General features: G+C 35.0%; 1 protein-coding gene across 1 annotated transcript in view; it reads right to left on the bottom strand.

Annotated features, from left to right (window-relative positions):
• Window positions 1-1223: 1223 nt before the first annotated feature.
• Window positions 1224-13698, bottom strand: part of RS1 (retinoschisin 1) — a 51193-nt gene continuing 38718 nt past the window's right edge. Inside the window, exons 3-6 of the mRNA XM_087726352.1 lie at window positions 8081-8186; window positions 6653-6794; window positions 5122-5317; window positions 1224-3009 (exon numbers count right to left, since the gene is read on the bottom strand). Coding sequence (XP_087582478.1) covers window positions 2857-3009; window positions 5122-5317; window positions 6653-6794; window positions 8081-8186 — 597 coding nt within the window. The 3' untranslated portion in view covers window positions 1224-2856. The remainder of the gene's footprint in view (window positions 3010-5121; window positions 5318-6652; window positions 6795-8080; window positions 8187-13698) is intronic.

The raw sequence follows: 13698 nt of genomic DNA on the forward strand, positions 1-13698 counted from the left end.
ATTTTTTAATCTACAAATCTCAATCTGGGAAAGGTATTTTGGTTGGAAAGAGAGGGTGAGAAAAGTACTACTGAGGCAGGTGAGCAAAAATTAATGGGAAAACCAGATAAATATGGAGAGGATGGCCACAGTTTTGATCTCAATCTCTGTCCTATGCTCCTTCCCCAAAATCATGTCAATTTCCTAATGACAGGCTTAACCTAAATAATAATATTTTATTTTAAAAAATAATTCAAGTAATTTCAGTGGGATTTTTTTCTTGTGGTTATAAGAGAAATGCTTCCACTGTGCTGCTGCTGCTATGACTGGCAGCTATGACATTACTGTCACACAAGGAACTACATAATAATAAGTACCCTTAATTATGGGTAGTCCTCAACTTACAACTATTCGTTTAGCAATGTTTGAAGCTGTAATGCACTGATGTTTATGAATGGAATTCCCTTCCTGACTCGCACTTCTTGCACACTCTTGCTTTATAACTGTATCACTTAGCAACAGAAATTCTGGTCTCAATTGCCATTGTAAATGTAGGATTGCCTATATTTTAGAAAGTTGGTTGGAAGAGCCGAGGTGGCACAGTGGTTAAATGCAGCACTGCAGGCTAATTCAGCTGACTACAGTTCTGCAGTTTGGCTGTTCAAATCTCACCGGCTCAGGGTTGACTCAGCCTTCCATCCTTCCGAGGTGGGTAAAATGAGGACCCGGATTGTTGTTGGGGGCAATATGCTGACTCTGTAAACCGCTTAGAGAGGGCTGAAAGCCCTATGAAGCGGTATATAAGCCTAACTGCTATTGCTAGTGAAACCCTACTGAACCATAAACCATCTGCAGTAAGAAATCTCTTCTGTTAAGATAATTAAAAACTGCTAAGATTTGCATTCGGTCACAGTGAATGGCCAGGGTGGTCCTCATTGTAACTTTCTATGTTATCAATATGGATATGGAACTCAGCTGACCAACAAAGGCACAAACACCTCTAGGTTCAAAATGAGAATAAATTCAGTGAACTGGTCTATTAAAAAAATCCTAACCTAATTATGGTGTTAATAATGGAGACATGTTTGTTGATTTAAAGCATAGCTATTTGAAAAGGTAATAAAAACTGTAGAGAAAAGAATTAGAATTACTTTTATTTAAATCTAAATTGCTTTCATAGTGAATTAAAAAAAATTCACTGTAAATTCATGATTAATTCAACATGAAAAAGAAGATCTGGTCAGTAAAATTAACTTTGTCTTTATTAAATTGAATGATCTTACATCTAAAAGTTCAATAATTATGACTAATAATTATTAATAATCATTTAAATACCTCTGTGCATCTATGTAACATTTATTTCACCAAACTCCTGTAGGATAATTATTCTATATGCTTACAATGTCACTCACTGAATTTGCTACATAAACACAAATCTAGATGCATAACTTTAGATTTGTAAATTGGAATGTCTAAAAAATAAAATTAAAAGAAAACCATAATATTATTGACATTAGCTAAATAACATGGTGTTTCATATGATACTCACATAATATCTAATTCATTAGCAGCCAGAATATTCATTTACTACTAGAATAATACCATACTTCTATCAATATTTTATGAAATCTAGGACGTTCTAGTCATACTTAAAGTAATAGAAATCTGAAAGGAAGTATAACAGTATAAAGATTAAAATACCACTAATAAATTATAAGTAATGTTTTCCTATAATCTTATTGAACTTAAATGAATATGCAATACAGAATTGCATAAAGCCTAGGTCCATATTCTATAGCATTCCTTTCACGGTGGGAAGATACACAGAAGGGAATTCCCTTTGTGTGTATGTGTGTGTGGGTGCGTACATGTATGTATATTTATAGGCTTTTCTCTTAAAATTAAAATTGGTTACAACAGATTGTTTTGATAAGAAAAATGTTCAGAGAAGGAAAATGCAACCTTTAGGGAAGGGTTAACACATGTGAAGGTCTTCACTTGGTTGGTTTATCCAATCATAGAAATAAGACTCTCCAAACAGTATGATTTTTTACTGTGGGGACTTCTGGGAAGCATTGCTCCTTGGGCAACAAGTTGCCATATAAAGTGAAAATATTGGAAGCTGAAAAATATACACATTCCCAGGTTAAGAAAAACCACAGGTAGTCCTCATATAGTGACTACCTCATTTACCACCCATTCACAGTTGGAAAAATGATTAAAAAGTAAATTCATGACCAATCCTCATATTTACAACCTTTGCAGGTCTGTAAAGTAAAGGAAAGCTGAAGCAAAATCATAAGAGCAGTTTTGGTTTCACTTAATTACTGTTTTGAATAATGATTGAGTTGCCAGTCCCAGTTGTGATTGCTAAATCAGGACTACTGGCAGTGTAGCATGGCAATGAAATGCTAACACAGTTCCTCATGTAAGAATGGAATGATCTACATTGGTCAGTCTTGTTTTGTTCCTCTATTTTTGGGAAATGGTAACGTAATGGGGAATATCTTCAGAGAATGCACACTAAAGCTCTGAAGAACATATGTTGTATAATGTCTGCCAGAACCTACAAAAGCATTGCAGTCATCTTTGGTTAATGTCTAAGAAATCTATATTTCTTTTGTATGCACTATCTCTTATGGCTTTCCTTTTACTGAGGTGTAAGGTTCCAATTTATTCCATCTTGATTTATTTTATTACTATACAGAATTTTATTAACTTCCTGAAGCTGCAGAGAATATAAGTCACAGGAGGTATTGGATAAGGTGTATAATTTTAATAGACACCGAACTCATAGTCAGTGAATTTATTTGTTGTATTAATTATACTGTTATATCTTTCTTTTTAAAAACCTGTTTCTTCCCAGATGACTGAAGTTTAAACACATTTATTCATGCACTCCAGCAGCTCCATCCTGATAGCAATTCTCACATGCCAGCCAAGGGGTATCAACCTTAGGTAACGAGAAACAATGGGTGGGCGCAAAAGGTTCTGCACAGATGATGATCTGTCTGAATTTCCATAGAAAATCTAGAGAAAATAAAGTAGGAGAGCAAGGGGAAAAAGAGAGCTTAAGACTTAACATTCTTCTAATTTTGCACCCAAAAATTTGAAAACAATTATACTGCCTTAAATGACTGTGTGGTTGACTTGCCCAGTAAGGTTGCTGATAGTTTGTGCCTAGAACAGTGGTGGGATTCAAATAATTCCAACAACCAGTTCATCAAACTGCTCAGAAAGTTAACCACCGGTTCTACCAAAGTGGTGCAAACTGGTTGAATCCCACCACTGCCCTAGAAGCAATTAACTTAGAACTAATTACTAAATTCTGCTTGGGGAGAAGAACCCTACTCTCCTTGACTAAAATATGTTTATACACTGTATTAGTAATATACTTAGCATCTTCCCTCATCCCTTATATGGCTTGTTAAAGATTTTTAAAAATTATAATATAAAGGTCATAAGTGACTGACATTGTGCTTGGCTTAAAATATTTCACAAATGAAGGCAAATATACATGTCCCAAATGTACGTGTCCCAGGATAATGTTGCAGGATCCAATCTGAGTCAGTCACTGCGACCAGAGAAACCTCTTCTGAGGTTTCAGACTTGTGCTGGAGCCAATCTTCAGGGAACTTCTCTCTAGCAGTGTGTGCGCTTTGGGCTATTCTCTGTGTGGTATTTATATGGTGCCCGATTGTTGTGACTTGTGTTGATGGCTGGCGATTAAGTGGTTGGTTGTTGTTTTCTTGTGCTGACAAGCTTTCGCTTCCTAAGTACTTGATAAGCTGGTGGTAAATCAGCACTCCTGTTGATTGATGAGGGGCCTGTTTCCCCTCTGCCTGTTTTGTATTTGCTCGTCCAACAATCTCAGTAGCTGCAAAATTGAATGTATGTCCTTGTTCATTGCAGTATGAGGCTACCAATGAGTTCAGGTCTCCTAGTCTGACCACTCGCTTGTGTTCTTGCAATCTGGTCATTAGCTTTCCCCCTCCCCCATGTCTTTGTAAACCATATAAATACCACACACAGAACAGCCCAAAGTACACACTACTAGAGAGAAATTCCCCGAAGAGTCCAAAAGCCAGGAAGACAAAACCTCTGGTCCTGGTGACTGACACAGATTGGATCATTAAATATTTCATTTGATTCCATATGGTCTCATCCCTAGCACCTGTCAATCTTTATTGAGCTATTTTCAAATACAGGTTAAGTGCTCTTCTAGAAGTGCACTAAACCTGTCTTCAGGCTCCTTTTGAATACCTGCTAGCTTTTGTTAGATTATTTTAAACACAATTTAATAATCTTCTGAAAGAGTACTAAATTTGTATTCAAAAGGAGCCCATGTTGCATAGTATAGTGGGAATTTCCTCGTTCTCCAATATGCACCCACCCACCCCACTCTGTGCCTGCCACCTTTTAGTCAAGCTGATCCCTTTTTCCAAACCAGTTCTCAATAGGTACAAGATGGGCATTTTCTTGGAGGCCTGGCAAGTGTGGGGCAGGAGGAAGTCAAATTTGAATGGCCTGAAAGGTCAATGACCAAGATTGGAGAGGATAATGCATATCTGCATCAACTTATAGTGGCCAACAGTTGTTGGTTGAATATTGATTAAATGGTTGATGAAGTATGCCAGATTGTACCCATAATAAAACTTACATAGTTTCTTGCCTGTTTAAGTGGCAAACTATCTTTAAATACTTAACTACTTTAAGGCTGACTCAAGGCTGACAAGTATTGGTTGGGGGTGAGATGAAGACAACAACATAAAGACACAGCAGAAAAAAGAGACTGCAAGACCATGTTCTTACCACAGTTAAATATACACTGGGAAAAGGCCCTAAGTGATTTGGTTAATGGAAATGCATGAGACATTGATAAACTTAAGAGATAGAAAGGAGTGAATATAGGCCTAATATTCGGCTGATAATCTAGGGTGTTCAGAAGAGATCTGCTTTTATACATGTATATCCCAGATTTGGCCAGTTGCCAAAAATGGTATAGTAATTGTAGTCTCAAATTTAAGTCAATGGAATTGATTTAATGGCATTCTTTATTCATCTTGAAGCTGAAATATATGCTATTGGAATAGATACAAATAATGGGACTTCTCAGAAATGGGGAAGGGATCTTATACTGACCCGATTGTTTCCTGTTTGGTCCTTGTAATAAACCCAGTTCAGATTCTCATCAGTCCTGTATTGCACACTATATTTTGTCATCCATTCATCAGCATCACATCTTCCCTGTGTAATTATTCCTGAAATGACTTTAATTTCCTTCAAGTCAATCTGCAGCCACTGGTTTGTATCTTGGTATTTGGAGAGCCAGGCACACCTAGAAGAGTTATGGAAGGAAGGCATTGATTGGCAAACACATGTCTTTATAAGGCATACATTTTGGCTCAGCATCCATAAACAACTCATCTTTAGAGGATGAGTCAAGAGATGAATCTGAAGCCAGCAAATGGCCAGAACCTGGATCAAAATAAGCAGGAAAAAATTCAGGTGCAATGATTCAGATAATGATCCTGATGAAGACACCTCCAAACCACTCACTGTAGGGCGGAGCTCTTGGAGTCAGCCATTGCATTTTGTTTGATCTCTGGATGCTTGGAAGCCTCATGCTAGCTCTTCTGAATCTTGGAAACAATTATTTCATGTAAACAATTACTTTCCTTCATTCTCTGACCACTTGTTGTCCTGTTGAAGCTAGAAGTTTCAACTGCCTTCCATACTCAGATGCCTTTTTGTGAAATAGGACATATTTAACAGTAAATGATGAAAACTGAGCTACTTCTGGAACATATATCCTTTGAGGATAGTTTTGAGAGAGCAATATGATGTATTTTGCTCCCTATCTTTGTGTTATGCAGTTTTTTTGAATGATTAATTTATTTCTAGCAAAATTTGGGAACATCCTTGCCCTGTATGATTAGACTTGTTTTCCTGTTCTGTAAACTACATAACTTGGTCATGATTTTTAAAATTAACTTATTTGATAGGTTCACAAATCAGCAAAGCCAAGCTTATGACTTATAAATCTCAGTGACTAGGTTCAAATAAAATGCCATATAAGAAAATCACATTAAGCTTTATCACATTTTATGAAATAGTCTCAATTTAAGAGTACTGTATTTATTGGGTGCAAATGTCAGTGACCCTGTTAATCTTTTATGAAGAGTTCTTGAGAACTCTTGCATGTTGCTTCATAAACCTTCATCTAGCCTAATAAAGTTATCATTTCAATATAGATTTTGATTTTAGTTCCCTCTCTTCCTGCTTCATAAACAGCAAAGCTGCTGTTATTTTTTCATTATTCATGTAATAGAATAATGTCAGGAAAAGGAGGAATATCTCAAGGATAAAGAAAGAGCTTGAAAAACAGCCATCACAACATGATTCAGCACAACACAAAATCTTATTTAATGCACCATTTTGTTCTGACAGTAGCTGTCTAAATACTTCTCAGAAGCTCACAATGACAGAAACAGTAACCTCCCCACATTTTTCCCAGCAACTGTTAATGGAAGTAAATATTTATTGTTCTGGGATTATAAATATATATTTTAAAAGTCATTGTTAGGCTCCATATATTATGTAACAGGTTTAGAGGTTAAAACGTCTTTTGTATAGTTTATTGCTAGAAAACATGTCTTGTAACGCAGTTTACCCAAATCCTTGTCCGTTAAGTCGGGCCTTGTTTGCCATCCATGAAGCATACCACCCAGTGTATTGCTCTGGATTGGAACAGCTTATCTGATCTGGAGTGACAGCTGCTGATTCAAAACCAAGAGGCTTATGATAGGGGCACTCTGTAAAAGAAGACATGAAGAGGAATCAGTGCAGATTGGAGTGAAAAAGTTTAATTTTTGCTACATCCATCTTCAGAAAGTGCTACACTTAATTTTATTAACAGGATGAGACAATGAAGAATGATTGAAGTTTTATTTTTTATTTTCTTTTGGATTTGGAGAAGTTTGGGGGTTTAATTTTGCACACTTTCAAGCAGGGAAGTAGAAGTTGTATCATTAGAAAATCACCAATACTATACTATACTATAAACCAGTATTTCAAGTAGGACACTTACAGCTGCACATCAGTACAATTTGCTATTTTGTCTTGAAAAAATATAGACTGGCAAAGTCTATAAAACCTAGAACTTTCTATAAGAAGATATTTTAGTTAAATCATTTGACAACTCGGAAAAATAGCCTGGAGTTGTACATTCTAAATCCAAAGTCTTTACAAATGAACCATCATCAATTTACTCTTCTTGTTTAATTCACAGAATTAATATCAATAGAATTTAAATGAATGTTTCCTCTCATTTCACAAGAGCTCCTATATGGGATGTAACATGCTGGTTTTCTGTTTTTTTTTTTTTTAAAATGCAGCCCCTGTTTGAATATTGTACCTACAATTGTGGTGGTTTCTGTAGTGAAGGCATTTTGTGAATGCTATCTGGATAATAGAGGTTACACAGAATTTGTATAGAAGTATTAAAACAACAAAAACTAAAATGAGTTAAAACATCTCCAGTGGGGGCAGGCTACAGTATTTGCAAACAAAGGAAATTTAATTTTAGTAACTAATTTTTAGATAACTCAGCTGTAATATACTTAAGAGGTATACTTCCGGTGTAGAAAATTGCAGTAGACTATAAGAATTATCAAACAGATGTCTGGGGACTTTCAAATCAAGTACATTAATTATTTAATGCTGCTATTTACATTAAAGTCAATTCACCTTGAGAAGGATTTTCTCCTCTTATTAAGCTTCCCCCCCCCAATACTACAGCTTCTTTTTGTTTTGAGTTATTCTTATATATAATGGACACTTTAAGAAGCCCTACTGCATTTAATGGAGAAAATATTTTGCAAATAGTGAACTAAAAGAACTGTAATTAGTTTAAGGATATATTTTCGTTTGCTACATGTCTTTGAGAATGTGCAGCTTAACCCAATCTAACCAATAATACAAGTCACATAAAATTTTCAAGAAGTTCCTGATTGATAATTGTGGGTATGTAGCCCAATATGAACAACATTAAACTGAATAGGCTGATTTTGAGTTGTAATAATAAAAAGATGGTACTTACCTGGCATGCAATCTAGACTGTTTGTTTCAGTGGGCCACACTGAGTTTGGATTTTTTTGACAATCACATTTACAGGCTTTGCTATGCCAGTGCTCTAGATTGTCATCCTAAAATAGTGCAGAATAACGTATCAACTTTCCATATACAGAGAATAAGCAGATTATTTGTTATCTCCCAAATTCCCATTGGACTATATCAACTCTGCTCAAATGGCGCTTTTCAGATGTATAATCAAAAACATTTGGGGAGTACAAGTTTGCATAGGGTAGCGTTGCACTCTTCATATTGATCAATGCCATTTATTGCTATATGCACACACAGAAAGAATTGTGCTTGAGCACAACAGAAAGAATATGAGGCATTCTAAGTCCTGGTCAAGCCAAAAGTAGGGCCAATTCAACTTAGAGTATATTTTGTTCTTGTTTCACATCTCATTTGAGCCAAGAACTCATTAAACTGCTTTTGGGGTTTTTTTTGGTCTTTTTATAAAATAAAAAAATATTTTTGAATAAACACAAACAAACAAGACACAACAAACACCCTAAAAACATATTCCATTACAAATTATAAAAAGTGTGTCAATTGGTTATAAAGAACTTCCGTGCATCCCTTCCACAGTCATCACCTAAAATCCATATCAAATTATATATTTTACATCAAATATATTTATATATATTACTATCATCATACCTCATCCTTCATATGACTATAGTTGTTTTAATATCCCTTTATAACACATATTCCAAAATTCAAAGCAAAACCACATAATGGCATTCCATTGTCTATTTTCAATATCATCCAATAACATTCTATCTTTGTGAAATGTTCTAAATAAAAATTAATTATGTTTGATAATGAAGTTTCTAAACCTCCTTTCTTTATTTTTTTAAATAATTTTTTATTTTAAATTTTCAAAACAAACATAACACATAAAATCTTCTTTCTTTACATACTGTAGAAAGTGTTTCAGTTGGTTACAAAAAGCTTTTGTGCATCTCTTCCACCATCATCAAGTATAGTTCATATAAACTCAAGTATTTTAACGCCAAAGTTTATATATGTTACCATCATCATACTTCCACTTTCATTTGACTATCATTGTTTAGACATCCTTCACCTTAAAATATACCAAAATTTAATACATAACCACATACTGGCACTTCATTTACTATTTCTAAAATCCTCCAATAGTACTGAGTCCTTATATCCTATCCTAGCTAAACATCCATAATATTTAGTAACAAAATTTTCCAATCCTCCTTTTCAAAATTTTGCAAAATTGCAAAATTGTTTGCAATTTACATCCAGTTTCCTTATGATGTACCCATACCTATATATAAATTATTTATCATTATCCCTTCTTTATTTAACTATATCCTATATCATAATATTTTCCCCTAATAGTCAAAACTTGACTCTATCTAATTTAATTCTTTTTTTCATTTACCTTTATATATAATCCAAAAGGTTTTCTGATCTTCCCTTCATGGGTATCATTCAATATTCATATCCAATTATTGCTTATCATAACACTACACATTGTATACATTATTATCATTATCAATTTTTTATTTAACTATACCTATTATCACTAAATTTCATTAAGTTTAACTAGTTTTAAATTATACTCTTCCATCTATCAACCTGTATCTTTCCATTGACAAAACAGTCTCATGTCTTCTGCCATTTGTGGTATTAATCTTCTAAACATCTTCTTAATCAGCTTTGTATGGACTTCTCTTAGCAACTCCTTGCTTGTAAGATCTCTCATATAATTTTGATGCCCTCTTTCTGTTTCTTTATTCCGCTTATATTTGATTGTCAGCAGTGTTATCAATATTTTTGCTGATAAGGTTTTATAGTCCATAAATTCTTTAATTTTTTTCTTTTTCTTCTATATATTGCCCTTTGAGATAAATTTCCTTTCCATTTATTTCCTTTTTCAATATTCCATTCTTTGCATTTTCAAAAACAAACCAGTTGCCATAAATATCAGCAGGTTTAATCTCTTTATATTCATTTTCCACTTCAGTTTTTTGGATTTCAATTCCCTCATTTTGCATTTGATAAACATTTTCATTTTTTTCATATTTTGCTGTTTGCTGTTCCAAGTATTCCAATTTTTGTTCTATTCTCTCATATGTATTTGATAATTTTAGTAATTCTGAAAATATTGTCTGTACATTTACAATCTGTATATTTTCTTGACATTGTGCCATCTTAAGAAGCGCATCTGCCCTTGCTTGGAAGGTTGTTAATGTTAAAACATGGATTCTCAAAAGCCATCTTTTCCCCTCTTCTCTGGTTGAAAACACACTTCAAAGGGACATCTGGCTTACCCCTATCACTCTGTAACGAGCCATCAAAACAAACCGTGGAGAGAGGAGAAAGTTCCGCTTGAATACACAAAGCTCCAATCAACAAAACCTCCCCGCATTCAGGCAGCATACCACTGTTAAAATGTTCTTTTTATGTCTATTTTATATTTCAAATTAGAAAAAGAGGTCCAATCTTTAAATGAATTTTTAAAAAAATACCCGCAGCAATGAAAGAGGAGAACTTTGATCTTTAAATCACAAAGAGTCACAGAGAAAAAGAAAACTTAGTCCATCCATTTTAAAAGGCTTGTAAAGATTCCATCCATAAAGATAGTATTTTAAAAAGTGAGATAACCACTGTCCAAAACTATTAAGGGTTTAATTTTGCCGCTTGATTCTTCTATTATTCAATTTAAATCAATTTTTAAATTTTTATAGGCAGTCTCTCTTTTAAAACAATAAATATTTCTCACCAGCTGGAAACACTTTCACTTTCCATTCCTTTCATTTTGGGGCCGCCCCGACCTCATCAGCCATGGCTGGAATTTTTGTCACCAGCTTGAAGAAATTATCTTGCTTCTTTCGAGAATTTTGCAATGTCCCCAAGAGCAGCAAGATGTATTCTTCCTGTTCACTGTCTCTTCGGGACAGTTTAGATCCATTTGGACCCCCCCAGTGGCAAAACTGTTGACTGCGATCTCAGAGCATTGAGATCATACGTCATCTCATCACGACTTCGGCCCCACCCCTCTAAACCTCCTTTCTTAAATACTGTTTACAATTTACGTATATCCAATTTCAATATTATAGGCTTTCATACATAACTAAGTTTCAAGATTTCCTTTCATGGTCACCATTTAAAATTTATACCAAATTTCCTCTTGTCGAACCAATATATATCTATACATTATATCATTATCAATTATTTATCTAACTATATCCATGATCAATTTCAATTTCTAAACTTCCTTTCATGGTCACCATTTAAAAATTTATACCAATTTTTTTCTTGTCAAACCAATACATATGTATACATCATCATCATCATCATCATCATCATCATCATCATCATCAATTATCTATCTAGCTATATCCATTAACACTTCATTTTTAACATAATGCTCTAATTTTAACTATTTAGCTAGTATTTTGTTAATAGTTTTCATATCTCAACCTGTGTCTTTCCAGTAGTAGTACTGTCTTATTTCTTTTGCCTTATGTGGGATTAATATTCTGGTTATTTCCTTAATCAACTTTGTGTGGACTTCTCTTCGCACCTTGTTGCTTGTTGCATGTCTTATAAATTCTCGAAACCCTCCATCAGCTTCTTTAATCAGCTTATCTTTGGTTATCAGTAGTGCTTTTGTTAAAGTTCCTCTCCTTAAATCCATAAATTCTTCTCTTTTTTCTCCTTCAATATCTTGAAATTTGGGGTAGAAATCCTTTTTACCTCTCTTCCCTTTCCATGTTCCATTCTTTCCATTTCCAACCACGCTTAGATCACTGTCAATATCCACAGTTATGTTGCCTCTTTGTTCATTTTTCCCTTGGGTTTTTGAGACTCTAACCTCCACTTTTTCCATTAGCTGGCTATCTTCAATTTCATCAAATTTTGCTATATTATCATCTATATTTTCCTATTTCTTCTCAATTATCTCTGATGTTTCTAATAATTTTTGAATTTCAAACATAATCTGTTGTAATGTTATGATTTCTTCTTGGTATTGTGTCATTGTCCAATTTATAAACACTGCCACTCTAGTTGGAAAACAAAGCTTTGTTTTTCACTTCTCTCTCGCTGCCAAAGAGACATCCAAAGGGCACCTGCATAAACAACCCATTTTATCTCTTTGCAAGCTAAAACCTTTGAAGTGCAAGGTCAAAATGATCAAAGAAAAGAGAGAGAAAAATAGTTCTAGAACTCAGCCTCCAACCTCCAAGTGGCAGTGTAACTTCTTTTCCCTCTGATGTTACTGCTCTCTTTATATTCCTTTTATATCCTCTTTATATTCCAAGCTTAAAAGAAACAAAATGGAACAAAAGAAAAGAAAATAACCCATCCAAGCCAGTATTGTGAAAATAAAAAAAAGATTTAATCCATAGGTTAAAAAAAATAGTAGAAGAAAAGCCAATACTTTCATTTTAAAAAGTAGTAAGTGTTTGCAAAACCTCCATCCATAGAAGACAATTAAAAAAAAGGATAACACACTGTCCAAAATAGCTAAAATTCACCGCTTATTTTCTTTTCTTTTCTTTACAAGTTTAATTTGATTTTAATCTTTTTTGAGCAGTCACTTTTGTAAAAATAAAATTTCCTCACCAGATAGACACACTTTCTCTTTCTGCTTTCCTCCGGTTGCAGAGCTGTCCTGACTTCAGCAGCTTGGGGCTGTGCTTCTATCGCTGGCTAGAAGAGATTCTCTTGGATCAATCAGGGACTTTGCGATGTCCCTGAGATCAGCAAGACGTACTCTTCCCTGTCAACATCTCTTTGGGAAAGTTTAGGTCCAGATGGACCACCCAGTGGTAAAAATATCAGCTGTGATCTCGGAGCTCTTTGCTTGTTTCCAGGGGGAAGGGAAATTGTCAGTCAACACTAGTGGGGACAGTCCCTCTGAAAAGAAATGCATTTTAAGCCAATAAATGACCATCATCTTCCAGGCTCTTACTTGAATTTGAGGCATGCCTGTCTCAATTCTTAACTGGGCATTTGGCGTTCCATTGGGAGCAGCTAAGATGGCTCGCAGGAATTTTGTTTGTATGGTTTCTAACAAGTCTCTCTTTGCAAGGATTCCTGTTTGTGCCCCGTAAAGAATTTGTGCCAATGTTTTGGCCACCATATCAGGCTGCTGTCAGCTCAGTGACCACAATAAATCAAATAATCTCCATGTCAGGATTTCAGCTTCACAGGCTTAGTTAGGAAGGTTACCAGCACCCTGCTCATTACTGAACCATCTAGTTGGGGAAATGCTTCTTTAGCTTCCTTAGCTTCTCTACTAATTGGGAGCTGACAAGTCATCTGGTGCATCCTAAGTCCAACAGGGCCATAAGGACCTCCTTTACACCCAAGAGGGATTCCAAGATCTCCACCCTAGCAGTTATGGGGTGAATGGGACTACTTACCATTGGGTCGTCTTCTCCTTCACTGTTGCTCTTGTAGAAGACTGGCCCCATCTCAGCAGGGGTCAGGGTTCCCTCTCCCTTGTTGGATGGAAGGGAGACCTCTATGACTTGTTGCCCTGCACAAGTTTTCTCCCTTGATTTCAGTTGAGTTTTTTTCTTCTTCAGTTGGCTCAGAGGC

Source organism: Thamnophis sirtalis, unplaced genomic scaffold (assembly GCF_051295495.1).
Source record: "Thamnophis sirtalis isolate CommonGarterSnake01/CBP01778 unplaced genomic scaffold, rThaSir2_p1.2 scaffold_12, whole genome shotgun sequence".
Lineage (NCBI taxonomy): Eukaryota > Metazoa > Chordata > Lepidosauria > Squamata > Natricidae > Thamnophis > Thamnophis sirtalis.